The sequence below is a fragment of the Elgaria multicarinata genome, chromosome 1, assembly GCF_023053635.1.
Source record: "Elgaria multicarinata webbii isolate HBS135686 ecotype San Diego chromosome 1, rElgMul1.1.pri, whole genome shotgun sequence".
NCBI classification, from domain to species: domain Eukaryota; kingdom Metazoa; phylum Chordata; class Lepidosauria; order Squamata; family Anguidae; genus Elgaria; species Elgaria multicarinata.
In genome coordinates this window covers 115,182,187-115,210,179 of record NC_086171.1, presented here as the reverse complement: position 1 = coordinate 115,210,179, position 27,993 = coordinate 115,182,187, and the positions used below count along the sequence as shown (strand labels likewise).

The following is a 27,993-nucleotide window of genomic DNA, read 5'->3' as shown; positions in this document are numbered from 1 at the left end:
TAGCATCCTATGTGTTATATCAAGAACATCTTTCCAAGAGGGAGAAATTGTACCGGTCAGAATACTCTGGAGGCAAAACAAAGAAAAAGAAGCTAAATTAAGATTTATTTAGCAAAACAGAAGGCCATATTTATCACTCATAAAATCTGTTCTTAGAGTTGTGTAACTTGCTCACACCTGCAGAAGAAATGTGACTGAAGAATGAATTGCCTCTTCCTCTCGAGTGTCCATGTTGACTGTAACACTGCCACATGGGTCAAGTTTATATGCATGTGTGGGCGAGGGGTGGTGGTGGAATATATTTTGCTCCACAGTGATCATGGTGGTAGTGTTGACAAACTCACATGAATCCTGCTGAAGGAGAGGCATTTCTCTTACCCTATAGAATTTTTGTCACCTTGGATGCAGTTGCTGCTGCTGATTGTGCAAAGCCAACAGAAAAGCCACTGTGGTGTAGTGGCTAAAGTGTTGGACTGGGAGTCAGGAGATCCGGGTTCTAGTCCCCACTTGGCCATGGAAACCCACTGGGTGACTTTGGGCCAGTTGCAGCCTCTCAGCCCAACCTACCTCACAGGGTTGTTGTTGTGAGAATAAAATGGAGAGGAGGAGGATTATGTATGCTGCCTTGGGTTCCTTGGAGGAAAAAAGATGGTATATAAATATTATAATAATAATAATAATAATAATAATAATAATAATGATGATGATGATGATGATGATGTAGAGGAGTATAGGACTCATCCCCATTCATCCTACAGGAAGTGAAGTTGCCTCTCCCTCTTGTATGGTCCCTTCAATAATCCTTCTGTAGGTTTTTTTCTTTATCTCTCTTATATTATGCACAACTCTGTCCCATCAATAAAAAACTTTCGAATATTGCCATGCAATCTTATGTACTTAACTTTAGACATCATCCTACAGAACACTGTATTACTCAATTATTTTCAAACTATTGTATTGTGTATTTAAGGTTAAAATATTAATATTCATCATATTGTAAAATAAAACTGTATCTTTCTGTCTGAAACATTAAAAAATTCCCCATGGTATCTTTAGTATGCCTCCAAGACATAAAATGTAATATCTCTTTTGTGTTCATATCAAGTTGGTACGAGTAAGGGTTAATTCCCCAGTTTTCCATAGAGTTGTTGGACCAGCTTGAGGGGGTCTTAGTATATCTTAGAATTAGGCTGTGTGGAGTTATTGATTATATTTGGATTTTTATCTTGTGTTATCAACTGTTCATAACATTTCATCCTAATTGGATATTTTGTCTTTTTCTCAATATTAGAATTAAATTGTGATGCCATCCCACAAGTTATGTATATGGACCTAGTTTGTTAAATTGTATATTTATGAAACCTGTTTTAAACTTCATTGTTTTGGCATACAAACTAGGAAAACAACATATTGAGGTTTTTAAATATTCAGTTAGGGAAAAATGATGGCATGTAATATAATTCTAAGACAAGGTGACAACTTGCAGGATACCATGCCAGTAGCTGAATTTAGAAGTAGAGTATCTTTTTATTAGTTTCATATATTTATTACTTTATAAAATGTGCTTATTTGCATATTAATCTGTGAAGATGTTTTCCTAAATCCCAGTGGTCATGATTCATAGAGCGCTGATTCACACATGAAGGACTGGACATCGTGTGGTTGCCCCATTTTCTTCAATAACATGTGTGCAATAGAGAATAGGAGAAGAAAGTAACCGTGAACCTAATTGAGCTGCTGGATCATATTGAACGTGATTTATATTTATATGGCCATTGAACACATTTTTTAAAAATCTTACTTTTGTACAGGAAGAGGACTTGAATGACTTATTAGAAAACTGGTATAGCCATCCTGTACCTGAGGCGAACACTCCTATCAGCTTAAATTTGGTAGGTATTGTCTTTATTCCAGCAATATCTGTTCATAATCAAATAGCAACAAAAATGTGGGTTTTTTGTACCAACTCTGCGACGGTCATTGAGCTTGGTTAAGTAGTCATATTATATTCTCATGGCTATCAAAGTGAGAGGCAGTTCTGCCTAAGAAGTGGCCGGAACTTACTAAGGGAATTGCAAGCTCCTCTTTGATGCTTCTGAAATCAATATATGTGTAAGTTCCTTCCCTTTCTTAAGGAGTGCACACGTATTGCAGCCCATTTTGTTCTTAGAGTCAATTTGACAAACTGCTTGTGTTACAAAAGTGTGTGTGTGTTTGTGTGTGTGTGTGTTTGCTGGTCTAGAGACTAGGCATATTGTTGTATGATTCTCAGGTTCCAGCGTCAATCTGATTTGAACATCATATGCAGGTAGCTCCTAAAGCCTATTGTCACCAACAGAGGAGCGACAGAGGCTTCAGCTGTTGTACTACAGAAAGGACCACTGATTTTCCAGGACTTAAGGCACAACTTAAATACAGTTTTGCACAAAGGAGCCTTGATACGATAACCAAGGGATTGTCTATAGGGGACAATCTTGTTTACAATTGCATCTTTTTTCTGAACAATTATCTTTGTGCGTTGATTAATCCAGGTGACTGCCAGTACCCATTGTTGGAGAAAGCCTTGAATTTCAAGAGGAATAGATAAGCAGACTTGCCTAACTCAGGTTCATGAGTCAAGAGAGCTTCAATTTTTTCCTCCTTGAGAGAATCATGCTCAGAGTAAAAGATGCTTCTGAGTAATTAAAGCTCATTTGGTACAATGAGTCATGGCTAAAGTCGTTAGGAGCTACCTGAATATAACTTCCAATTCTGGCTTCAAAACTGAAGTCTAGCTTTTGACATCAAGCCAGGTGAGATGATACTGATCCAATATTTCTTTGGAGCGTCCTCTTTCATCATCCAGTTTTGTTTTGTTTTTTAAAAAAGTATCTTGGAAACCTCTTGCCTGTTCCTGCAGGCTGTACTCTGACATCAGATGTGTGATGGCCATGATCAAGGTTTAGACATTCATTTTAAAATATTTTTGTTGTTTCCCCAGCATATGTCCCTCAGAACCTGTAACACAAAGGGGACTTTTGTGGCCTCCGGTTTTTTTGGGTTTTTTTTGCGGGGGGTGGGAGAATCATACACACAGAAACATGTTGCACATGAAATTAGTGAGCAGTAGCTGCAAGCCATCAATCTTTACTTGGCCCAGGCTTATAGGTAGGACACTAGCTTTATCGATGGTTCATAAATGCAGAAATTCTTTAGACAAAATTATTATCTGCACAGTTTTAACAGATGTTACATAATTGAGTTATGAAAAGTGCATGGAAAGCTGGCAGTCTGGAATGCCATGTTTGACAGCACTCAGTCAATCCAGAATGAATTAGTTTGGTGCTATAGTAAAAACATTTTCCCCTTCTGATTGTCTCTGCCACAAAGTCCTGTGGTGATCTGGGTTCAAGCTGTGTTCTCTTTCAAGCTCACACATCCACACCGATTTTACATAAAGTATTCTAACAATGGAACTTAACGTAGCTAGCCAGTTGGCCAGATGAACCAGAACTAGCATGGAACCAAAGTTGGATATTCATTTAGAAGATTTCCACCCAGCAGGAAGAGGGAAAGACAGTATTAATGATGTGGAATTCAGCTGTTGTGGATGGAACTCAGAATTTACATTATGCTGAACCCATGGAAGATTACATGAAAAAATATGGACATTTATTTAGTCAAAGGTTCAAACAACACTGCAAGGGGTATCACACTGAAACTAGCTGCTAGTGTTAAAGGTAGCTTGGAAAATCATTTCCTTCTGTTCCTGGAGTATCATCAGTGGTTGTTCAAACAACACTACCATCACCACACTGGTCCAGCCTATTAGGTGGATTTTTGGCCTTAGCTAGACCTAAGAATTATCCCAGGCAAATGGAGGGGTCATCCCTTCCTGCTCCCGGGATCCCCTGTGTGTCATTTGGATGCACAGGGATGATCCCGGGACAGTCTCGGGATATAGGCCTGGTCTAGCAATGGCCTTTGTTTCTACATGCTATCCTGCATATAATGAAAGGATACCAAACATTTCCCTTAATTTATGCCCAATTACTTTAATATAAATGCAGCACTTTGGTATTCCATCTGTTGCTCTGATGTTTTTCCCCTCCTTCTTTGGTATTCCCATAGTTGTTTCTGCTGAAAAAATAAAAATTATATATGTCTGAAAACAAAAAGGTAAATCAGTAGAGCTGTTGATCTTTTTTTTAAAAAATGGAGAATGTCAAAGAGAATGGCGACTAATTATTCCAGAAAAGAGCTGTTTCACAAGTTAAATCTAGACCTTTGGTTTGCAAAAATGAATTTGTTCAATTTTCTTTCTCATATTGGAAAAAGAACAACGAAATGTTTTTTGCAAGCGAGCAAGTTTTGAAAAACCAACCATGTTTAATAGCGGTGAGTTTAAAATGCTCTGGCCACTCACAGCCTCTCTTGAAAGAAGAAATAATTGCCTGCCAAGTGATGTCTCTGTTGATTGCGAGTGATTCGTAAATGTCCCCTGAGAAATTATTATGTTGTGATTCTGGCCTGAAGGAGGCAATCTTCTTGAATATATTTTCTGTTTAGACTAAACCAGATTTGGAACTATATGTGCAAATTGTGTACTAAAGATCCTCTTAACATTTATTAGAGTGACAATAGTTTATTCTTGCAGCCTTTTTGTTCAAAACACACACAGAAGGAGTAGACTACATTTTCATCTATTTCAGTTGTTTATGTATTTCTGAGAAGACCTCTTTAGAGTAGGAATAAAAAAACGTATAATTTTCACTGAATCTATTTACGCATGGCACTGTTGGCAGTACGTGAACAATGCCTCACCATCGCATTTTCACCGATAGTGCTGTTTTCATCATAATCGCTCAGAAGAGGTTGAATATTTTGCTTCTCAACAACTGAATCTAGTTCTCTGAAAACATTTTCCAGAATAATTAGGAAAATTATTCTGGAAAACAAGGGCTGCACCCCAAAAAGTGAGAAAGGTGGTGATAGGAAATAATCCAGGGCACAACCTCCATCCCCAGGGTGCAAACTGAGTGGAGACATGAAATCTAAAAGTACTGTGATAGCAGCTTGCAATAGTTATTTGAAGATAATCTAATAGATGTTTTTATTGTTAGCAATACAGGTATAAATTTGGGATTGTTTTTGTAAATATTCCTGAAGAAGAACAAAACCTCGGAATAATAACATGCTAGTTTTTTAAAATAAATTTGAGGGTTTTGAGCTGTTGGTTCTCCCCTTTTGTCAAATAACTAGACACAAAATTTTAAACTAAGAACAGTATAAACAGAAAATATTTTCAAAAATTTGGGATGTTTTCTTGGCTTCTTGGTTACATAACATCTTGGGTTATGTATCTTTCTTGGTTCCATTAATTTTGTCACTCTCTACATATATATGAGTACAACCACTGTATCTATGTTCTCTTTTTTCAACTATTGCTTGTGTTTTATTTAACTATTAACTAATTCTGAATGTGCAAAATGTTTTACTTGTCAAATTTGTATAATAAGGCTTATAACTGGATAGATAATAAAGACTTGCATAAACACCTTACTAGCTATAAATGAACCACCACTGGTTTTTCTTAGTGCAGAAAAAGTGCAGAACTTGGTATCTCATGGTCTTAGCTCTAACATTATTTCATTCACAAGAAGGAGGTCTCTATTGTGTGACCTCCCATAGGCCTTGAGTTTAATTTGTAGACTGAGGGTCATAGCCTATTGTTTCCGTGCGCCAGGAGGACCACCCATTAGCACAACCGGGAGTTAGTGATTCCAAAAGTAGTCCTGGAATTGCTCATTTCTGAAACTGGTTTGGTGAGCGAAGCTCATAGATGGGAGCTCCACTGACCTGTCCCGATTCAGAAATGAACATTCTGCTTGTTTTGGGGTTTACTTTTAGAACTGCTAACTCGCAGTTGTGCAAGTGGTCAGTTTCGCTGGCACAACACAATCAGTAGGAGCGTAGTGGCCCTGTTGGCTACTGTCCTGAAGTTGCAGTTCTATCCCCCCTTACTTGGGGATAAATCTCATTAACTTGGTGGGACCTCTAAGCAGTTATTATAGGATTGTGCTGTGAATGTACCTTCAGTAGTGGTTGAACTGAAAATATAGCTGCAGAATAAACTAGATTATTTTGGAGTGGAGTTGTGACCATTCTTCTATGTCCTTATCACCAGAGGCAGAGCAGGAAATCTGTTGAAGATAATTGTCAACTGGTGATTAAGAAAAAGGAAGAAACCATCTTTACCTACTACCTAGGTTTCCTGAAGTTTCCAGATTCTTAAGTGGAAACTATAGTCAGCCTCAAAGCTGCTAGTGTAGGGACAAGAGAGATATAAGAAGGGAATGGTGGCTGTCAGTACAGGATATGTTGGCATCCCTCTTTATGAATATGGGGGTCAGTTCCCTCCATGCCATCCTCAGAGTGGATCTTGTATAAAATTAGTTCCTGACTAGGATGGTTCCTGTCTAGTCAGGGACAGTAATGGCTGCAAAAGGAACTGAAGGTATTGCCCTTTTATTCTGATCTCTTTCAAGCTGTTCCTATTATGACTTTTCCTCTTTAACTTTACTGTTCAAAGAATGTTGTCATGTATTCTTTCACATTGATGATATTCTAAATGTATGTTGTTTTTAAATCTTGAAATCAGCAAAATAGCATGATTACAGTAAAAAAAATTGTTTTTTAAAATGGGTATTCAGCATGTGGTCTGTTCAAATTCTTTGGTGCTCCTGATTATTTTACTAATATGTCCTATTGCCGCAAAACCCAAAGGTTAGTAGGCTTACATAAATAGCAATTTTTAATTCTGGTTTCCCTTTCTGGGGCAATAATTTTTTGTTTTGTTTTTTCTTCCTTGATCAGCATTCATATTTCATTACTCCTGATATAACTGGATTGCCAACAGTACCCGAAAGTGTAAGTTTTTTGAGTGTGTGTATGTGTTTATGATATCTATATCAACTTAAGAATAAGCTATTTAGCTAGTATCCACAGAACTTTTAAGGATAGATGGGCCCTGAAAATTAAATGGTCCAGTTCCCTCTCTGATGGCTTTATTCTACATGCATTTATCTACATATTCCATAACACTCTCCTGCCAGGGGTGTTGGCCTCTTTTAGGCTGAGGGCTAAATTCCATTTCAGATAGGCTCTCGGGGGGGGGGGGGGGCACATTCCGGTAATGGGTGGGGCCAAAAACAAAGGGGTGGGGTAAAGGGCAAAAAGGAAAGGGTAAAACGACAACAACACCCCGCAGCATATTTTCCCTTAAAGCTCTTAATGCCAGCAACTAAGTTATAGGGGAGTTTGCAAAAATGAGTGTATATACATTTATGCAATTAAGAAAAAACTCCATTGCCTACAATGGATGAAATAATTCAGTGAGACAAGGATGTGTGTGTGTGTGTACATACATGCAAGTGGATGTTTTTAATAAATAGTTATGTTTAATAAGCTAAACTCAAAAGAAAAGCTGGTGAAGGAGGGCAGCCTTACCCAAAATACCCTGAAACACAATTAATTTTTCATCTTGGAAATGATAACGAGGTGATGAATTTCAGTTAAAGATTCTTATTGTGCAGACATATTTCTTTAACGAGATCATTTCCCCCTCCCCCCTTCTGCTAGGAAGAAATCGTAAGTTTATGCACCACTCAATTACCACTATTAATGTGTTAACAGATCTTATTCTTTATTAAACAGAGAAATCTTACTGAATATTTTGTTGCTGTGGATGTGAACAACATGCTGCAACTTTATGCCAGCATGTTGCATGAGAGACGCATCATTATTACCTCCAGCAAACTAAGCACTGTGAGTACTTCACACGTCTCCTTTCAAGTAGAATATATTGAGCATCTCACAAAAAAGGCCTGCAGACCTCTGCAGATTTAAATATGTTCCGTATGTACTTATGAGACAATATCTACATACTTTTTTTTAAAGATACGGTTTTAATCTGGCTCTTGAAGCACAAAAGTCTGATTCATATAAGGCCTACTCAGATACATTAAGTCAGGTTAATTATTTTTTGTTATCCAGGGATGAGAGTTCTCTAACTCTCTAGAGTTCATTTCTGTGCCTTCTACCCTATAAAGAATTCTTAAGGGCTATTATAAGATCTTTATTATTCACTTGTGGCTTATTCCAGTGGAGCTACTTGATAGAAATCAAGGGGCCATGATAATAGCTGCTATCCTAAACCTGGTAATAGGTAAATTCATCTTGGTTGCAGAGTAGTGTTTTGGGAGCATATACTGTAATAGCTCTGATTTTGGAGCAGCTCTTCAGGTTGATAATAACTTACTATTCCAAATAGCCCTTTTTATTACAGGTTTTATGCTTCTCCTATGCTGAAATGGCTTTCTTATGTCATTGCAGATGGCACTGAGAAAAAGAGTGCTGTGTTTAGCCACTATAACCATGCCTGAATCTTTTGACAGTCCTTTTTGTTTTAGCCTTTTCTATGTGGTGTAATTTAGAAATCTATATTCCTCTCGGTTAACTCGTAAGTAGCATTGCTTTCAAGCCAATGGACATTACTGTATACGCATAGTGTTGTCTATTAAACTAAAGTAAAGAAATATATAACTCAAGACTCTCAAATCTTTTGATCAACATACTTCCCAGGCTAACAGGCAGTTTAATACCTGACTTTAACCAAGTAGAGCCACCTACTCTATCATCATGTTCATGGTCAGAAAGTAATACAGATAGGTGAAAATATTTTAAAATTTAAAAAACTTACTTTAAATAGGCATCCATTTGCAGAAAGAATTATAATTTTTATGGATTTTTAAAACACCTTTGAATTCTTTCATTTCATAATGCCACAAAACTGCCTCTTTGGCTTCATTTGTGGAATGTAAATCTTCAGACTTTGTCAATGTAATAAGTTACCCCTCTTCTTAAAAAATGCCTAGGAAAACTAAGCATTAGTTTTTTTTTAATGAAATCATTCAGATTGGAAAGCAAAATGCAAAGAAAAAACCACGAGGGTGTTGAAACACCCTTTCTCCCCATTCAGCTAGCTTGACAAACCTTTGCCTGTTGTGATTCAAGTGTAAGTGGGCATCGGGCTTTAAGCTTCTACTGGAGTTATTCTTTTGAACCAAAGCTTTGGAAAGCTAAGTTATGCTTAGTGGTTTATGAACTTCTTAATGGCCTCTGGGATGCCTTCCCTACACAACTGTTCAGAGTCATCTTATAACACACAACACAGGTGGATTTTTTTTTTTAAAAAAATTGTAGTGTACCAATCTTACTCAAAGAGTTACGTGTTCTTTTTCAAAACCCATTTCTTTATGTTGTAAAAACAAATGCCTATTAAAGAAAGTTCCTAATTACAAGAGATGCAGAAAATAGTTTTGCAGTGGTTTTTTAATAAAACTTAGATGTACGCTAGGGCTACAAATCTGCACTCAGGCTACTTTAAATGGAATTTAAGTAGTAAGCTCCATGTAGCAGCTTAATAATGTGCAGAATTACTGTTTGGGTCTTCCTTAATAACTGGAGCAGGTCTTTAAACACTGGAACAAACAAAATCTTGCATGGAATCTTCAATCTATTGTCAACAATGCAGTCTGTCAACTGACCATGAAGCCTTCCCCAATACTCAGGTCTCATTAAAATCAGCTGAAAGCTTTGAAATGTGAATCATTCTAAGGTTTTGTTATGCAGGTATGAAAGAGCGTTGATTAAATGGCATTCTTAGTTTCAAGAAAATATAAAGAGAAGCTCCATGTTCATTTGCTGAAAGTACTTGTAGTTCATTCTTTTCATGAAAAAACAACAAAGTCTTGTGATCCTTTAAAGGCTAACAGATTTATTGAGGCATAGTTTTCTGTGGATTAGAGCCGATTTCATCAGATACCACAATAAACCTTTTAGTCTTTAAAGTGCTGCAAGACCTACTTCTGTTTTGCTGCAGTAGATAAACATGGCTACCCCTCCACCATTTGTAACTCTGTTTTTCATGGAGAGGTATGTTTGCACCATTTAGTCTTTGGCTTGACTCTCTTGAAGTTTAATGAAACCAATAGCTCCTCTTTAGCCAGGAATGACAGTGTGGAGCAGTTGTAATGTGCCTACAGTCCACTGTACTGGAACTTGATTCCATCTGTCTGCAGTATATATAAAATAGGGCTGGGGGTAGAGCCGTTGTGGAGCATGGCAATCCCATTTTCAGTGGAATAAATCCTTCTGATTTTAGTAGGCATCCTCAGAGTCTTGAAGTTTGTTCTGTGGCATGTTCATTAAAGGGATCCCAGGTAGTAGGCCAAGAAAGGCCACTGTGTGGGTTTCTGAAAATGGTCTTAATTTTGGATTCAAATCACACACCTAGTTGGAGTTGATGTTACTGGGGTTTTTTTTTAGAGATAGTGTAGTGGGTTTTTACTTTGGGAAATTTCAGCATCCAGTCTCTGTTGCTGTTTTCCAAAGGAGAGGAGTCATAGTACAGTGATAGACCACATGCATTTATGTGATTTAACCCTAGGTGTCTTCACTTAAAAAGAAGAAGAAAGAAAATCTTAGTCCTGTGTCTGAGATCATGAAAATCAGAGTAGGAAATACTGAGCTAGATGGAACAGTATTGTGTACCATGTATGTTTATGTCAAAACTTGTAGCTCTTTACAGTTGCCCATTTACATGACAAAACTGTTAATTGGCTTATATCCTAATTTTTCACCCTCCTACGCAAACTGTAAACGTTGTTTGTGGCATGCAGGTTACTTATTTTGTAACTCTGCAGTTCTGTCAGGTCTTTATTGCATGTCACCTCACACCATTTTTTTTTTTAAAATTGAGAGTTGTTGTGAATGCTGGTGCACGCTGCCTGGTCATCCCCACTGCAAATGGGAGTGGATAAACAATGATCCATACCTGGCTTGTTTAGCGTTGCATCTAAACCTGGAGCTCTGGCTTGTTTCTCCTTGGATAAGCAAAGAAAGAACCTATAGTGCAAACCAGGCCAACGGTGCAAACACATTTGAACTGGACCAATTTCTTAAATCAGTTAAATACAGCCTTGGGATGATCAGATATTAGCTTAATAAGCCTACATATGAATGAGCCTGTTGCCTATATACTTCTTTGCTCCTCTCTTTCTGGCTTGAGTAATCAAACATTGAAGTCTCTTATTAACAATAGTTTCCTATTTCGTCCGAACCAAGGAATTATGATTATTTCGTTTGGAACAAGCTGGGATCCTAAACCATGATCTGAAGGTGGTCTAGGCTTTTTCTGAAGCTAGTAAATATAGTTTCCTGGTTCAGGAAAAACAGGAAATTATGGTTAATTAGAGACTGTTTGCACCAGGAAAAGAGGAGGAAAGGGGCAAGTTTGCAAGCGAAAGACTTGTTCATATGTTGGGTTATTAAGCCAAGATATGATCGTCCAAAGTGGATCATTGTCATTGGCATTCTCATACAGAAAACCTTAATGGCTCCATGGTTAGGCTGAACAGGAATCCCAGCTAAATTGTTCTCATCATTTTGAAAGATACTATGTGTCTAGTTATGTTTTATATTTCTTATTAAACATTATTTAATAATTTTGTATTAATAACTAAGGCTTTTAGTGTTAGGTATTCATTTGAATAAGAGAGCATTAGATGTTATTTTTAGGGTTAGCAGCTGCATAAAATAAAGCAAATTTTGACTATATTTTCCCAGTGAATAAGTAACTTCTACCATAGAGTTTTCCTTTTTTTTAGGAGCCTTTTTCCTTTGAAAATAGCATTATCAAATACATTCTATTGTTAAGGGAGTTGTCCTTTATCTTTTGAGGTTAACTTAATACCAAGTGTTTATGACAGTTCATGCAGACTGAGTTGTGATGTCACCTCCAAGTTATCAGCTCTGTTTCGGTTCACTATCTAAGGGCAGTAGCACCGATATCAAAACACATAATTCAAGGTCTCTCTCAAACTCTCTTTATTCTTCTTTTGTGGGGGATGCAAAATTGCTTGAATGTCTAAGCCATCATTCTTTAGATCTACTATTGCTATGCCACTAAATTTTATCCTGTGGTGTAATCAGAATAAAGAACTAATCCTAATATTTATGTAAATATTTAGAAGTGTTTTTGGGGGGTGGCGGTAGTGGTAAGCAGCATGTTTTCATGAATAATGAATTCCACCATTGTTCAACTTTGCAGTTATTTCCAAATCTGCATTTTTACACATCAATTAATACATGGTTGCATTTTATTCAGTATAAGTAAAAATTGTATTTCATACACATTTTTCCTGACTTGCAATTCTTTTTATTCTACATCTTCCTGTGTGTACATATGTATGTATAAATACATTCTACATGCACACAATAAATGTTAAAGCGGTGGGGATATAATACCTTTAATGCTGCTTTTTAAAATTCAGGCATTGTGTTCATTATTAAGCTAGTGTGGAAAGCTTTTTCAGGAAGGCAGTGCTAGAACATTGATTTTATGCCTGCTGTAGGCAGGCCCTAGATGTTTGGGCCCCAAGTGAACCTGCTGTGGTAGTCTACCAGAACATCATACTGTAGTCTTGTGTATTCAAAGCAAAGGAATAAATCATGATTTTACAACAGTGCATCAGTTGACTTATTGCTGTTTTGTGACCGCTGGGTAGGAAGGATTGCTGTTTAATGCCATGTCATCGGTTCTCAAGTCAGTCAAGCATGAAGGCTTGTCATATGCCTCTATAATTGTACCTCTCCAGACTTTCTCTAACTAGTCAGCTGGGGCTGTGCATTTTGTCTCCAACACCCGGCTGGCCCATGCCTGACAGGAGCTTTCTCATCATTCTGTCAGTAATATGTTAAGTAGTGTGTGTCTGTTTTGTGGCCTCTACTATAGAGGCAGGTGGAAAGGATACCATACTTTAATGCAGATGTCGAAGTGTTATCTCCCCTCCCCTCCTTTTTTAAAAGTTTTTTTTTAAGCTAATGCTGGACTGATAAGTTTCTAAGTGTGGTAGTTACAAATTCCAACTTCATAATCTAAGTGCTTTCTTACAGAGGAGAGGGATTCTCCACCCCACCCATCATTTAGGCAATAAATAAATAAAGAGAGAAGTGGGATGGATGGGGGAGAGTAGAACTGACTGTTTTTGATGTGACGAGAGAGCACTACCTACCCCAATGAATCAATAATGATCATTTCTTTTGTTGGACTAAGTTATGATGCTTCATAATTTTTAGAGGAACTCTTTTAGAGGAACCCCAGTTATTGAACTGACTACTTTTTGACTTCCATGAAGAAAGAACACCACCCAGCCCCAATGAATCAATTATGACTATGCCTTTTGTTGGACTAAATTATGATGCTTCATAATTCTTAACTAGTCCCATGTCTGCAAATAATATATATTTCTTCCTATCAATTCCCCTTCCTGTGTCAGACTTAGTATTTTATTTATAGTTGTCAAGGGACTTCAAAACACTTGAAGGCAGCAGAGCAACTGACCAGATGCTAGGGAATGCAAAGCACACTCCGTTTGCCATAATTGCATTATCCTTTGTCATGCTCTCGTCTTCCAGCTGGCTCTAAGAAGAGATTCATGAGTGTCTCCCCAAATCCAGTCCCCTAATGTAGTATCATGTCCCAGTGACACATAAAATATCATGATGCCGATTATAACCACCCCCTTGCTTTTAGTGATGTTTTGTTAGTAGTAAGTTAAAGTCTCACTTGCATCTACAACCCTTTTAGCAAAATGCTGACTCATGCTTTAAAAACTTAACTGAATACTTAGAAGCTGGGCTGACTGACTTTTCTTTCACACACTGGACGATCTTGCATTTCTGTGGTGGCCTGGAAATGCTTGGTGTCTCCCCATACTTATCACAGACATACACATTGTATTTCAAAGCCCAGTTCAGTTTGTGTCATGCCGGTTGAATAGAGCCCTGTGCAGCTGATGAAATGTGTCGCTAATCAACAAGAGGGGAAGGAGCTGGGACTGTGCCTATTGGTTTGATTCCTGATCACATATTGAATGGTTCTTGGGCACAGAGCTGATCATTATGTAGAGTGAGGGTGATTAACCTAGAGCCCTAGAGTTGCAGGCGGCCCTCTGCCTAATTTAAAAAGCCCTCTGCAAGAGATCACTTCAAACCTCTGGCAAAAGCAACTTCTCCCGCCCTCACCACCTTGCTAGGCAGATTGAGAAAAGGTTGTCAGAAAAGAGAGAGAGGAGTGGTGCCCTTGCCCACTGCTAACTTTGGTGCCACCCACTGCCATCATGTGGCCCCTGAGAGATTACCCCTGAGGGAATGCATTCCTCAGCAGAAAAAAGGGTTCTCCACCTCTGGTATAGAGTTTGGGAATGGATCCGGAAGGTGTGATTCCTTAGAACCTAGAAAGACACAGGACAAAAAGAGAGTGAAAAGGAAGTTTGATCACATGCCAGGATCCTGCTCACAAAGATGTTTACAGTTCTGCCCGATTGGTGAGCAATATGTTCATAATATTGCAAAGCAGAGCTTCCTGTTCAGTAATTTCCCCCTTTCTTATTTCTCTCCTTTAAAAGTTTCTCAAAGATGCACCTGATATTAAACAAAACTTCCAAAGTCTTAAAGGACTTCTTGGCAGTGTTAGCAGGCTATTAGTACAAAATAGGAGCCTGTTTAAAATAAATAAACATTAAAGGAAGTGCTTAAGGTGGTGGCCAGTGACTTTCAAACACATAACTGGAACATTCCCAGTGCAGTCTTTTCTATGTCCATTCAGAAGTAAGCCCCATTGAATATATAGCAGGGGAACTGTAATTGGGTAGGCGGGTGGGTGATTCCCATCTGGCCCTTTGCAAGGTGGTGTACAACAATTTAAAACAATGAAACCTTAAAAGAATTAAAAGAATAACATGAAAACAGGAAAAGCATTAAACAATAATAACTACATATTTTTAAAAGCTAAATTGAAGAGTTGCATCTTTACACCCTTTGTAAAGGTCAAGAGAGTGGGGCCAATTATAGTTCTTGAGGGAGCACATTCCATAGTTTGGGAGCAACACAGGAGAAAGCCTCTTGCATGCGCTGAACAAATGGGCCTCTTCCCAATTGGAAATTGCATCTTTGCAGATCATGGGTATTGGTAGAGTTTCTCTACTCCAATAGAGAAACTCTTGCTTGCAAAAGAGGGTCATAAAACCCTCTTTTTGTAATAAAACAGTGTTTATTTTCAATAGTGGTGAGGCGCTGCAAAGCTGATTTTCAGGATACTAACCGTGTTCAAATTCAAAAAGGTTCACTGAATAACAACTGAAGGTGCAATCTTATAGGGACATAGGAAACTGCCTTATAGTGAGTCAGACCTTTGGTCCATCTAGCCCAGTGTTGTCAACACTGACTGGCAGTGGCTCCCCAGGGTTTCAAGCTGGAGTTTTTCCCTCCCTACCTGGAGATGCTGGGAATTGAACTGGGACCTTCTGCATGCAAAGCACATGCACTACCACTGAGTCATGGCCCCTTCCCTTTATGCACCAAGGATGGGGTACCTCTGTCCCATAGGCAAATTTGTCCTGCTATTATCTCTGATCATTAATGTGCTTCTTCCCCTCCCAATTAGGAGCGGGGTGGAAAGCAGGGAAATCCCGACTCTCACCTCTAATCAATGACTGGAGATACAGCAGGTATTCCTCTCCCTGCTTGCCCTGATGATGGGCTGGCCTGGTGGACCAAATTGGCCTGTGTGCCGGACATATCCTGTTCATGGTGTATTTCAGGCATTTATATGGCACCTTGCAGGTTCGTGTCCTTCCAAGGTCACTTGCTTACAAATAAACAATAATGCATGTTGCATAACCACAATCTTCTCAGTGTAGCCAATCCTCAGAGAATTTGCTTCATAGTTTTTAAATGTTATTTTAAGCGTATATCCCTTTTCAACTGTTCAGTCTTGATAAATTGAAATAATACGTCAATAAAAAAATTGACTGACTGGCTACTATTTCTCCTCAATACTTACCAATGATTCTTAGTTTCTCTGATGTCTAGACAGGGTACAAGTTGAAAAATACCTACCTTGGAGACTCCTTTAAGAGAGATCTGTTCAAGTATAGGTCTGAGTAGAGACAGAGATACTTATCTTAGAGGCCATGCCAAAGCATGTAGACCAATCCTGGTTTGTGTCAAACCACTATTCTGGCAGAGTGCTGACTATCTCTACTCTTAAAAAAAAAAAAAATGTTATCCCTATATTGGCCCCAGAAAGGGGAATGAATGCATTCAGATGCCATTAATTTGCCAATGTACAAATAAAACAAAACTTACTTCCTTAACAAAAGAATGAAGTTTGTATTTTCTGCAGTGGAGGTAATGGCCCAAAGAGGGTTTGAGGTGCCACTGGCTTCTGAAAAGCGTACACGTTTATTCCCAATGGGCAACTTTTTTTATTTTTTTAAAAGAGGACTAGGACTAGATGGTTTGATTAGAATATTTGGATCTTCAGACATTTTGTTTCCATGAAAACAAACACAAAAGGGATTGCAAGATTATTTAGTTACATTGTTTTGAATTATTGAGTTTGATCCACGTTAAGTTAGCTGTATTCAATTCCCATCGAAATCTGTGGACTTTTAGTCATGACTAACTTTTCACATTAATTGTAATGGGTGTAACTAAGAATTTAACACAGTAATTTCTTAGTAGGAAATCAGAGAGGTATTTCAGTTTCTCAAATAAACCTGTACACTGCTTGGCTTAAGTACAGTCTCACCATTTTAATAAAAATCTGTTCTGAAGGTCCTAAAGGATATTTTGACTCTTATGTGCTGTGCTAATTTGAAATGTGCATGCATTTTTTTTTAACTTTTCTTTTCTTGATACCTTTTAAAGATGGCTTTTGCTTTGTTGACGGTTGCTACCTTAGAGTTTTCTGCATTTTTAGTTCTTAAAAATGAGCATAAATTAAATATTTAGACTTTAAACAGATGGTTTCCTTCTGTTGCTTTTAAAAACACACACTTTCCCTTTTGGAATGTGTGGCATTGCTCTCTGCAGCAGTATATTCTTTGTGGTTGCCAATGTATTTATTTTGACACACTTCTAGTTTCTCACCTGAAAAGTAGCTGAAATAAATTGCTAATAACTGAGTGAAAACAGACAAAAGGAACTTTTCCTCTTATCACATGTGCTATTGTCATATACACAAAATAAAAGCTCACAGAGGCACTTTGCTTACCGCAAGGGCCAGTGAGGCTACCAATCTAGTCAACCCTATTTTTGGCTTCTCTGGGAATGCATCCTCTGGAGAATTTAACATTTGAACCATCGTGTTCACAAATACAGGGATCCACATTCCTGTAAGTGTGGAGTTTGAAAAAAAAATGCAGAAATCACTGCAAAGTCACTGAGGCTGTATGTGCAGATGGACTAGTTTGTACATTACACCCTCCATGGAATAGCCAGAAAATACACAAGTGAGGATGACCTGGAAAGCACTGTGAGAGGAGATTATCGATAAAGTAATTAGCTAGTGTGCTTTTGCATACTCCTGCACCAATATGGAGTGGGCTCACTACTTTTTTGTTATCATTAATAACCATTTGCTGATGTCAGTTTTTATTCTTTGTTAACTGGAGTGGAAGTCTTAAAAAAAAAAGTTCCAGGCTAGGCTTCTTGCCTGGCTCTGGATCACGTGACTATTGAGGGAGCACATTCCATAGGGAGCACATTCCATATTCCATTTTATTTCAAATCACAAACTAAAAAACACAACAATAACATAATAAAAACAATATCCAACCCAACAGACTTGCTTATATACCAAAGGCCTCTCTAAATAAAAGGGAATTTGCCTGCTGGCAGGAGAGTAAAAAGGAAGCAAACCTAACTTCCCTAGGCAGTTCCACAGCCTGGAAGCAGCCATTGAGAAGGCCCTCTTTTGTGTCACTACCAAACATTTTTCTGAAGGCAGCAGTCTCAAAAGAAGGGCCTCTACTGAAGATCTTAAGACCCGTTCAAATTTGTATAGGAGGAGGTGGTCTTTCACGTAGCCTGGTCTCAAGCTCTATAGGGCTTTTGAGGTCATACCCAGCACTTTGACTTCCGCTCAGAAACAGGCTGGTATCCAGTAAAGCTGTTCTAACAAGGTAGTCATGTGCTCCCTGTAACAGGCCCTGGTCAACAGTCTGGCTGCAGCGTTCTGGACCAGCTGAAGGTTCTGAACAGTTTTTGAAGGCAGCCCATGTAAAGCGCATTACAGTAGTCTAAATGTGATGTAACTAAGGCATACAAGACCTTCGCATAATCAGGACTTTATATATATCTATGGTGGAACCTGTTTTTCCCCTTTTTGAATGTTAACTAAGGATGCACAGCTATACGTCCTGTGTGTGTGTGTGTGTGTGCGCGCGCATGCATGAACACAGACTTGTTCCTTTTATGGAACAGGGAGAGTGGGCAGAATGGTTAAAGGTATAGAAGAGGGAAAATGGATTAAAAGTGTTGTAGCAGAGGAAGTGAAGGAACAGAAGAATACTTTAAAAAGTGGGTGCCGATTCTGAAGTGTCAATTTTAGTACTCTTGCTTTAAGACATGCAAGGAATACCATATGCATGACTCATTTCCATATCATAAAGTTAGATGAGAGATTGACATATATGCTTTAAAAAAGTTGATAACTTTATTTAGTCATGAGCCCCCACAGTGATTCCACCAAATGCACATCTTACATTTCCAGCAGAGCAGAATTAGAATTTTGTGCCAGATTCTGTATCCTTTTACCTGCATCACAATTGCTACTTATGTTTCTGTCATATGGAAGTTAGAGATGTTATGCATGGAAATGTTAACTTGACCTATTTTCCCTTTTCTCTACTGAACTATTCACTCCGAACTGTTTTAGTTTGGCATGAATCTCGGAGTTGTATATGCAGAGTTTGTAGGTTTCGTGTCAGAGAGACCAGAAAGCAGCAGCGCTGGAAGATCTGGGCAGGTGTCCAGCTTATTCCCTTAGCATAAGATCACAAAGTACAGACTGAGCAGGGGAGCAGTGTTTTGGTTCATGACACAGGTGATGCTTGCTTCTGGGTACTGTTCATTCTGTAAATCCTAGTTTCGCTCAGTGAACTTCTGCACTCTCTTTGACATGCGTGTATTTTTAGATATGGAGTGGATTACAATTCTTAAAATGCTTAGTTAATATTTCTGGAATTCTCTCTTCCTCATTGTGTATGTGCACACACGTACACACATACACATACGCACACAGAGTAAGGGAGTGGTGAGTAGAGAGCTTTTGTCTTGGGGGGGGGGGTTACACGTATACACACATGCAACCCCAAGACACAGGCTCTCCACTTAACCCACTTATCTGATTGCTATGTCGCTGTTCTTTCCAGCTGGGTATGTTTAAAAGTTTGTTTCACTCCTTCTCTCAAGACGTTAAGACTTTTTCTGTTAAATATTTATTCACAGTGACTTTTATTAAAGTATTAGTAGATGTATTTTGTCTTGTGGGAATTGTGTGAAGGAGTTACTCAGTTTTGTATTTTTGTATTTTAATGTAGCTGGGATAACTTGAACCTTTATCTTCAGTTTTAGTTAGTAAAGGATTTAACCTTTTATCCTTATCTTTTTCCCTTCATTGGATTGTTTGCATGCTATAGTGACTTATCCCTAGAAAGAAAATCATAAAATTTGATAGAGTCAAAACATAACATTTAACTCTGGAATCATTACTAGTATTTGGTTTACTATAATTTATTTTTAGTTACTGGGAACAACTCACATGTCAAGGTACAAAAGTATAGAAATTCAGTGTTCCAGCAAGTCCTTGAAAGAGGGAAACAATGTTGAATAAGTTCTATAGAACTAGATGTTCTTCCATATGTTGAGTTTATTTTTAATATAGTAGATATCAGTATGGAAGAGTACAAATTAAGTTGGTATTGTATCTGGAATCTCAAAAAATACTGTGTGAATCAACCCTGAAAAATTAGGAATTAAATGCACAAAAGAGAAGTGCAAGAGTGAGCTTGAATGTGTGTGCAAATTTTAAAGATGATTATAATGATGATGATGATGATGATGATGATGATGATCCTATTGCTATCCAAACAGTGCAGCACTTAATGTGCAGTAAAAAAAAGTTTTAAAACGAGTCAATCCACAAACAGGCTAAAAACATCAAAATTGGATGCATATAAGAATATACTTAATATGAAACTACTATACAACAATATATGCCTTTAGCATATAATATAGACAGAAAAAAGATGATCACATAGAAGCAGAAAAAAAGGAATATTGAAAGAACATGAAAGATGACAAGCATTATGAAGACGGTACAACATCACAATATCATCATTTAAGAAATGAGTGATTCACATATAGCAGATAATGTAAAAAAGCAAAAGTAGCCGTGTTGGCCATAAGCAAAATCTCAAACTCTGTATTACTGTAATAACAAAGTCTTTTGTTTGACCTATAAAGGTATTACACTAATACAAATTTTAAAAATATTATGATTACATTTTCAATAATTATTGTTTGCTTTATTCAGAATTTCATATTGGCAAATCTTTCAAGGTAGCTAACAGTAATAAGTACAATAGATGTAAACAATAAAAGAGATACAGACTCAATAAAACAGCAGAATAAACATTCGTGACATAAATTATATTAATTTTGAATTATTAGTTCAGGTGAATAGTTGAATTTTGAATTAATAATTTGATTTTATGTAATAAAAATACTTAAAACAGGAAATCATCAAATTTGAACTGCAATTCTGTGCACACTTTCAAGTAAGTTAGACCCACTGAACTCTGTGGGACTTACTTTTAAGTGGACATGCATTTGCCTAAGGGACACATGGTTTTTATAAAGAGAACTAACTTTTAAAACAATATCTCCCACCCAGCCTCTCCCCACAGTTTTGCATGTGATCAATTCTCTATTGGAAATCTATGGGATCTAAAGTGATTATTGCACCTGGTATTTGTGCCAGCTCCTATACTAATGGTTAGGTGCCTTCCTTATGCCTTCAGTTTGCTTTTAGCTGAGCTGCTGTTGAAAACATCATCTTCCCAGGGCATGGAGAACAATTTTTTCAAGATACTTCTCATTCTACCTGTAAAATTAATGTTGCAGGCAGTCCCTTTGTCCAAAAATAAGGTGCTATTAAAAAAGTGGGAGAAGAATGAAAGATAAATTAAGAAGGGGATGTAGTTGGAGAACAGATGGATTAAGCAAGAAACAGATGTCTTAAAATAGCTGGGATTTTATTAAATATCATGCAAGGTTGACCAATCATCTTGCTAAATCAACCAGAAAGACCGTCCTGGAGTAAAGAAAATAATTTGAACAATGGTTTTGATAGGAATCTGAGGGCATAAAATTGTTTAGTTACCTGGGAGCAAAATTGAAAAGAGTGTATCAGTACTAATTTCTTCAGACACTAGATATTCAAAACCAGTAAGTGGTATTAATGTCAATACAGATGATTTGAGAATTTAATTATACCTATTGTAGTTCCTGCAGTATAAATTTTATGTATTTATATTTTTGTGAAGTTGCTTTTTTATTGTGAATATCAACAAAATAGAACAGAAAATACATTGTGAAAATGGGGGGGAGGGGAGCCATACATTATGTATATAGGATTATTGTCAATTTCCATCATGTGTACCATTCATGGAAAAAAAAGGGAGAGGGTTATACAAAGGTTTCAAGAAAAGCAGACCAGATATCCATGTATTTATCCACTTGCAAGTTGCGTCTATATAACAACAATTTGTGAAGTTGCTTAACAGATTCAGTAAGAATACACTTGTTCCGTCATGAAACTAGCAACATTATTGTCCAGTCAGGGAGTTAAGCCACTCCACTGATCATTTCATTAATTAATACACCATGAATTAGAAAGGGTTTTTATAATCTTTTAAGTAAGTTTCATGAATTAGCCAAAGGTGTATTGACAATTTTCAGGAATTACACAGAGACAAATTCTTTAATTTAAGCAAATTTAGGAATGTTTCCTGAATTAAGCAAAAGTGTGAACATTATCTTGTACTTGGGCAGAAGGACTGTTGCTTTGCAAAATTGCAAAATCTTGCTTTATTTGTACAGGCATAGCATTATTAGTACTGGCATTGTAGACAAGTCTGACTGGCAGTCACACTAAAGATTAAAACTTTATTCATAATGCTGCCTTTTTAACTGTCAAATTTGTTAGAGCATTCTGTTGATATAAATGCCCAATGGTTGTACAATTAATGAAAATGTAACCTTAAACTACATATTAAATTAGTTTAAATCAGTGTTTCTTAATGATTATGAAATCAGGAACTTTCTGTTCTCAAACATGATTTCATGCACCCCTAACCTAACGATCCAGAAGGAGAGGCGGGTAACAAATAAAATTATTATTATTATTATTATTGTTGTTGTTGTTGTTGTTGTTGTTGTTGTGTTGTTGGTATTAGATTAAATTAGTTCATCCCCCTCCCCCTGCCCCCCAGACATTTCTCCTTCTAAATTTATGCATCCTCAATTTAAAATGTGGCACATGAGCTACATGCAGCCCCTGAACCTTTGCATGTGCCTTGCCTTCTCCCCCTCTAGGTGCACCTTGTATAAACATCAAAATCGGGTTTCGGCCTGCCTGCCAATCAGGTGTTGTTTTGGGCTGGCAGGAGCCCAGTTCTGCTGAGAATAGGGTGGTGTAGAATCTACACTAACAAAATTTCATCTTGGCCCCTCATGTCACCTTTCCATACATTACTTCATCTCCACCAAGGACTTGGAATTCAACTCCTCCTCAGGTGTCCTTTTAGGTTTGCAACTCACATTTGGTGAAACTATCTTAGTGGCAAGCCACTGTGTATACACCATCAAACCACTCAATCTCTAGAATTAGGCTGCAGTATAATGTCTTGTTAAGTTAGGGTGGAATCCGACAAAACCATTCTCAGTCAAAACCTGACAGCATTGTAGAATATATTGAATGATGACATCAAATGCTTTTGACAACTATAATAATATCAACAATGGCAGCCCTTGTGCTTTGTGCTAAGATTGGTTCCCAAAGGTCTGTTTTTCTCAGTACCATTTTTCTATCTGATATCTAGCAGGCATTTGTTTCTAGTCATGCTTGTTTTTAGCTGCCGCTGCTGCTTTTTCTACTACTACCACCACATAGCAGATCTCAACCCAGTCCTGGTATGTTAACAAATGGGATTTATTTAACAATTGTTCCCCTATTTTAGCTAAGCTCATTGGACATGTCAATTCCTGGTTTTTAAAAGGATTGATGTTATATTTCTTTGGATCCACAGACAGAAATAGAACTTGAACATTTTAGATGAGGGATGGACATGGGGCGCAGGGTGTATTGCACCAAGCAATTTACTTCATGAAGCTCCATAGGCATCTCAGCAATTTTATAACTTTGAGAGGAAATGTAATTTGCATCATGGATCTCAAAGTCTCATGAGTATAAATCAGTTGTGCAACTATATCAAATTATTCAGAGCAAGCTGATGTTTTTATTGAGACAGTTAAAAACGCTTGAATCTTAAGCATTTGTAATGGTTAGGGTCAGCATTCTAAAAACATACATCAGACAAAGTAAACTCTAATGTATAAAAACTTAAGGCACAGCAAATTTATTGCCTTTAGTGCAGGGGTGGGCAACTTCAGTACAGGGGTAGGTAGCCCTAGCCAGTATAGTAATTTGCCATAATGTCTGGATGGCAATGGCCTAGTCTGTGTGTGTTCCAGGGCTCCTGACATTTTTTCATAAAAGCTTGAGAACTGTGAACTAAATAACATAAAACACACTGAGGGGCCTTTCATAAGTTACTTCCCCCCTTTCCTATATACTCATGGGAAACTAATTGTCCACGTGTGGATCCTGAAGTAGCCAAAATGGCACCATTCGTGCACAAGAGAGAGGTATTAGCAGGTTCAGGGAAACCGCAAGGCTGGCAGAAGTACAAAAAGCTCTTTAGGGGGGAAAAACAACCCTAACAGAGGGCGAAATCCAAACACAGCCCAGTGATGACTAAACAGGTTTAATGGCCACTGAGAGCTAGCTGACTGTTGGAAGGGTAAAATATATATTTTAAAAAACTGGGGTGGATGGAATGGAGTATCATGAAAGAGGACATGGTGGCTGGAACCTTTAACAGGGCTCACAGTACAACAGTTTGTGGCAGGTTCCAGTTGTACAGAGATGATTTCCATTCATTAACGTATATAGGAACATAGGAAGCTGCCTTAAACTGAGTCAGGCCATTGGTCCATTTAGCTCAGGATCATTGACACTGACTGGCAACAGCTCTCCAGGTTTTCAGGCAGGATTCTTTCCTTGCCTTACCTGGAGAAGCCAGAGATTGAACCAGGGACCTTCTGCATGCAAAGCATGTGATCTGTCACACTCTCATTAGTGCAGCCTTCCTCAACCTGGGGCGCTCCAGATGTGTTGGACTGCATCTCCCAGAATGTCCCAGTCAGGCTGGGGCATTCTGGGAGTTGTAGTCCAACACATCTGGAGCGCCCCAGGTTGAGGAAGGCTGCATTAGTGTATGATTCAGAATCCAATATAAACTTCTCCTGTTGACCCACAAAGCTTTTCACTGTCTAGCTCCTTCCTATCTTTCCTCTCTCATCTCACACTATTGCCCCGCTCGTGCTCTTCACTCCTCTGATGTCATGTTTCTCACCTGCCCAAGGGTCTCCACTTCCCTTGCTCGGCTTCCTCCATTTTCTTCGGCTGCCCCTTACGCCTGGAACGCTCTTCCAGAACATTTGAGAACTACAAGTTCAATCGCAGCTTTTAAAGCTCAGCTAAAAACTTTTCTTTTTCCTAAAGCTTTTAAAACTTGAATTGTTCTGACTTTTATTCTGCCTGTTTGGTGCATTCTCTTCCCCTCCTTATTGCTTTATTATGATTTTATTAGAATGTAAGCCTATGTGGCAGGGTCTTGCTATTTATTGTTTTACTCTGTACAGCACCACGTACATTAATGGTGCTATATAAATTAATAATAATAATAATAATAATAATAATAATAATAATATTGTATATGCAGTGCTGTACAAATAATCCCTCTATCCACACTGATACATGGTTCCTGTATATATATCAGCAATCTAATCTATGAGTCCATAGTGTGTGTGTGTGTGTGGGGGGGACATATTTGCTGCCTTTCAATGTGTTTTTGTCCTCTTAAGTTATCTCCAAGCATGACCTCTGGGTTTGATCCACCTACATATTCGTCTGTGGATGCTCTTTCTGTTGCAGAAGTAGATGCAATAATGTGTGATACAATTAATTGAATTCATATACCTGGAAACCTGTATATGAACTCAACTAATGGGACTTAATTCAAATAATTTTCCCCCTCAAAAAAAAGGAGCATCAGCATTTTGTTATGTGCATCGCGGAAAAGATGTGTCTACCTGTCCTTCCACCATGAGAAGAGCTTCTGTCAGCATGTGAGCTCTGCCTATGAAGCATTCCTTAGTAGAATCTGATTGCCATAGACGTGCCTGGCCCCGAATTCCAGACTGTAGTGCAGGAGAAACTCACATTAACCAGTAATGAAGTAGGATATGGATTTCTCAACCTTTGAAAAGCATGAGACAAAGACAAGCATGGGGGAAACAGAGGTTCAGAATCGTCACACTGTTTACAAGGGAAGTGGAGTGTGAGCGGTTGGGTACATGGAAATCGGAAATAGACTCAAAGATACTAATGTAAGGTTGAGAGAAAGGATAGATGGTTCTATGGCTAGGAATCTGGACCATTTGTAAGTAGGATAAATAGAAATGTGTGGGGGTGCCTGATGGCATCAACTTTTTTTTTTAAACAAGATTTTTTTTTTTAACTAATCTTATGGATTATCTAAACATTGTGAGTTTGGATTTGCAATAGAGATGTAGCATCACATGCTCTCCTAAGCCTTGAAGAAACTCGGTGCCTGTTTACACTTCCCTGTGCCTGTTTGCATTCTCCTTCCCTCTTTATTGTTTACTACAACTTATTAGATTGTAAGCCTACGCGGCAGGGTCCTGCTATTTATTGTGTTATCTGTACAGCACCATGTACATTGATGGTGCTATATAAATTAATAATAATAATAATAATAATAATAATAATAATGTACTGAAGAAACAGAAGAATTATCCAAATGTTCTTTATGTATGTTTGTAAATCACTGCAATGAGCAGTGGCTTGATGATTTCCCCACAGACTTGAGTTCTGCTCTTTGGCACATTTAGAAAAAGCCATTGTTTGGTACAGATGAACTTCACTAGTCCTCCTGATAAATGAAGCCAGGCCTTTTGGAATCTGGATTCTCTCCAATACCACCAAGTTCCTACACACTGAAGTATCTTTCCGTATGCCATGGCAGTTACAGAAGATCATTTCCAATGCATTCCCTCCTTTCTATTTTATTTATAAATAGCTTGTTAGAACCATATGTACATGGTTCCTTTTACTTTCTTCCTGTCAGAAAGATCTATTAAAAAGAAAGCATTTCAGTTACATAAACGGACCACTAATTTGGAAATAGTATTAATATTGCAAATACTAAACCATAGAATAGGTAGAACCAAAACAAAATTAAACAGCAATGTTCAGTAGTGCAAACTACTAAACCTATAGCAATCATTGTAGTGGTGTTTTTAAAAAACAAACAAAAAACCTAAAAAACATTTTTTTTTCAAAAAAGTAAAATTATATGTAGATGAAAAAAGACGTTAATATAGATAACATTCTAATAAATTAAAATATTTAAGGTTAGGTAACAAACTAATACTACTTTAACACTTTCATCAATAATACTCTTTCTTGTAGTATAATATACCTCAATTTACAGTTCCATACCTAGAAATCTAATACCATCATTGGGATATTATGTTTTAAACTGCGTTCCTAAAATGGATAAATTCCATTTTTCATATTAAGTTTTAATTTTACTTATACCTTCCTTTTCAATAGATGTATAAAAGGTACCATTAACAAAATATTACAGATATTCTTCAACCACTCTGCTATATTTGGTCTTTCAGCAGTTTCCCCTTAAACGCTTGCTGCCAGTAGTAGGTCGACCATTTTCATTATACTCTTTTCAGAATATTTATCTAATTAGTTTTAGTGTTATTGTGAACAATATGTTTCTTACAACAGCCACTACTGTATTCCAGTGATCCTTAATGCTATTTCAGTCGCACCGTATATCCATGCCATTCGCATTAGATGGAAAACACCATCCACGTTCTTGAAATATTCTTGTTATTTTTGTTCTATCTGGGGTAAGATATTTGTATAAAACTTTGTAATGATTTTCACTTAAATTGGTTGAGTTAAACTGCTCTAGTTAATTCTGTAATATGTTCTTCCACTCTCCAGTGATATCTCCTCATTACAATTACAATTCTATCTAACCTTAAGCCTATGAAAGCTTTTCCAGTTCATTTGATATCAATAAATTATATACCTTTGACAGAAGATTCTTAGTTGATTTGAGATGTATTAACAGTTTTTCAAAACCATTCAGGCCGTCCTATTAATACTAAATTGCCATGTAAAATACTGTACAAGATGTCTAATTTGATTGTACTGAAAAAAACAGGGTTATTTTAAACCCAGAATTTTGTATGGTGATACGTCAATTATTTTCTTTTGCTATTTTTTATAAATCATTACAATAGTATTCTACTTCACAAGCATTTTCAAATCATAGCAACTTCCATGTTTTCTTCTCTTTGGGTGGTTTGCTCCTCTGTTCCTCATTCCTGAAGCGTAGTTCTTCCTGAGGTTGTACATCTGAATCTGGACTGTACCAGTTCAAATGGGGCAGATGGGGCTGATGTGATTGCTTGTTCTTTCATCCCCCTGAAATGAAAGTTTTAAAAACACTCCTCACAGAAAATTAGCATGTCAGGGTGCAGGTCTAGCTAGGCATCCCCTTGACACGATAGTTTTCTGAGTGGAGTGAATTATTTTGTATGAAGAAGCATCTGTAGTCTGAAATGGTACAGGTCAGATTCTGGTTT

The 27,993-nt window shown here is 37.5% G+C and overlaps 1 protein-coding gene across 3 annotated transcripts in view; it reads left to right on the top strand.

The window, feature by feature from the left end:
* DENND1B (DENN domain containing 1B) overlaps positions 1-27,993 on the top strand; it is a 211,527-nt gene that overhangs the window by 101,673 nt on the left and 81,861 nt on the right. Inside the window, exons 7-10 of one of the 3 annotated variants that reach the window (XM_063135071.1) lie at positions 1,812-1,892; positions 4,318-4,377; positions 6,856-6,909; positions 7,696-7,806. In XM_063135071.1, coding sequence (XP_062991141.1) covers positions 1,812-1,892; positions 4,318-4,377; positions 6,856-6,909; positions 7,696-7,806 — 306 coding nt within the window. Of the gene's footprint in view, positions 1-1,811; positions 1,893-4,172; positions 4,378-6,855; positions 6,910-7,695; positions 7,807-27,993 lie in introns of those variants that run through there. The other 2 variants (XM_063135069.1, XM_063135070.1) reach the window with 2 other exon arrangements.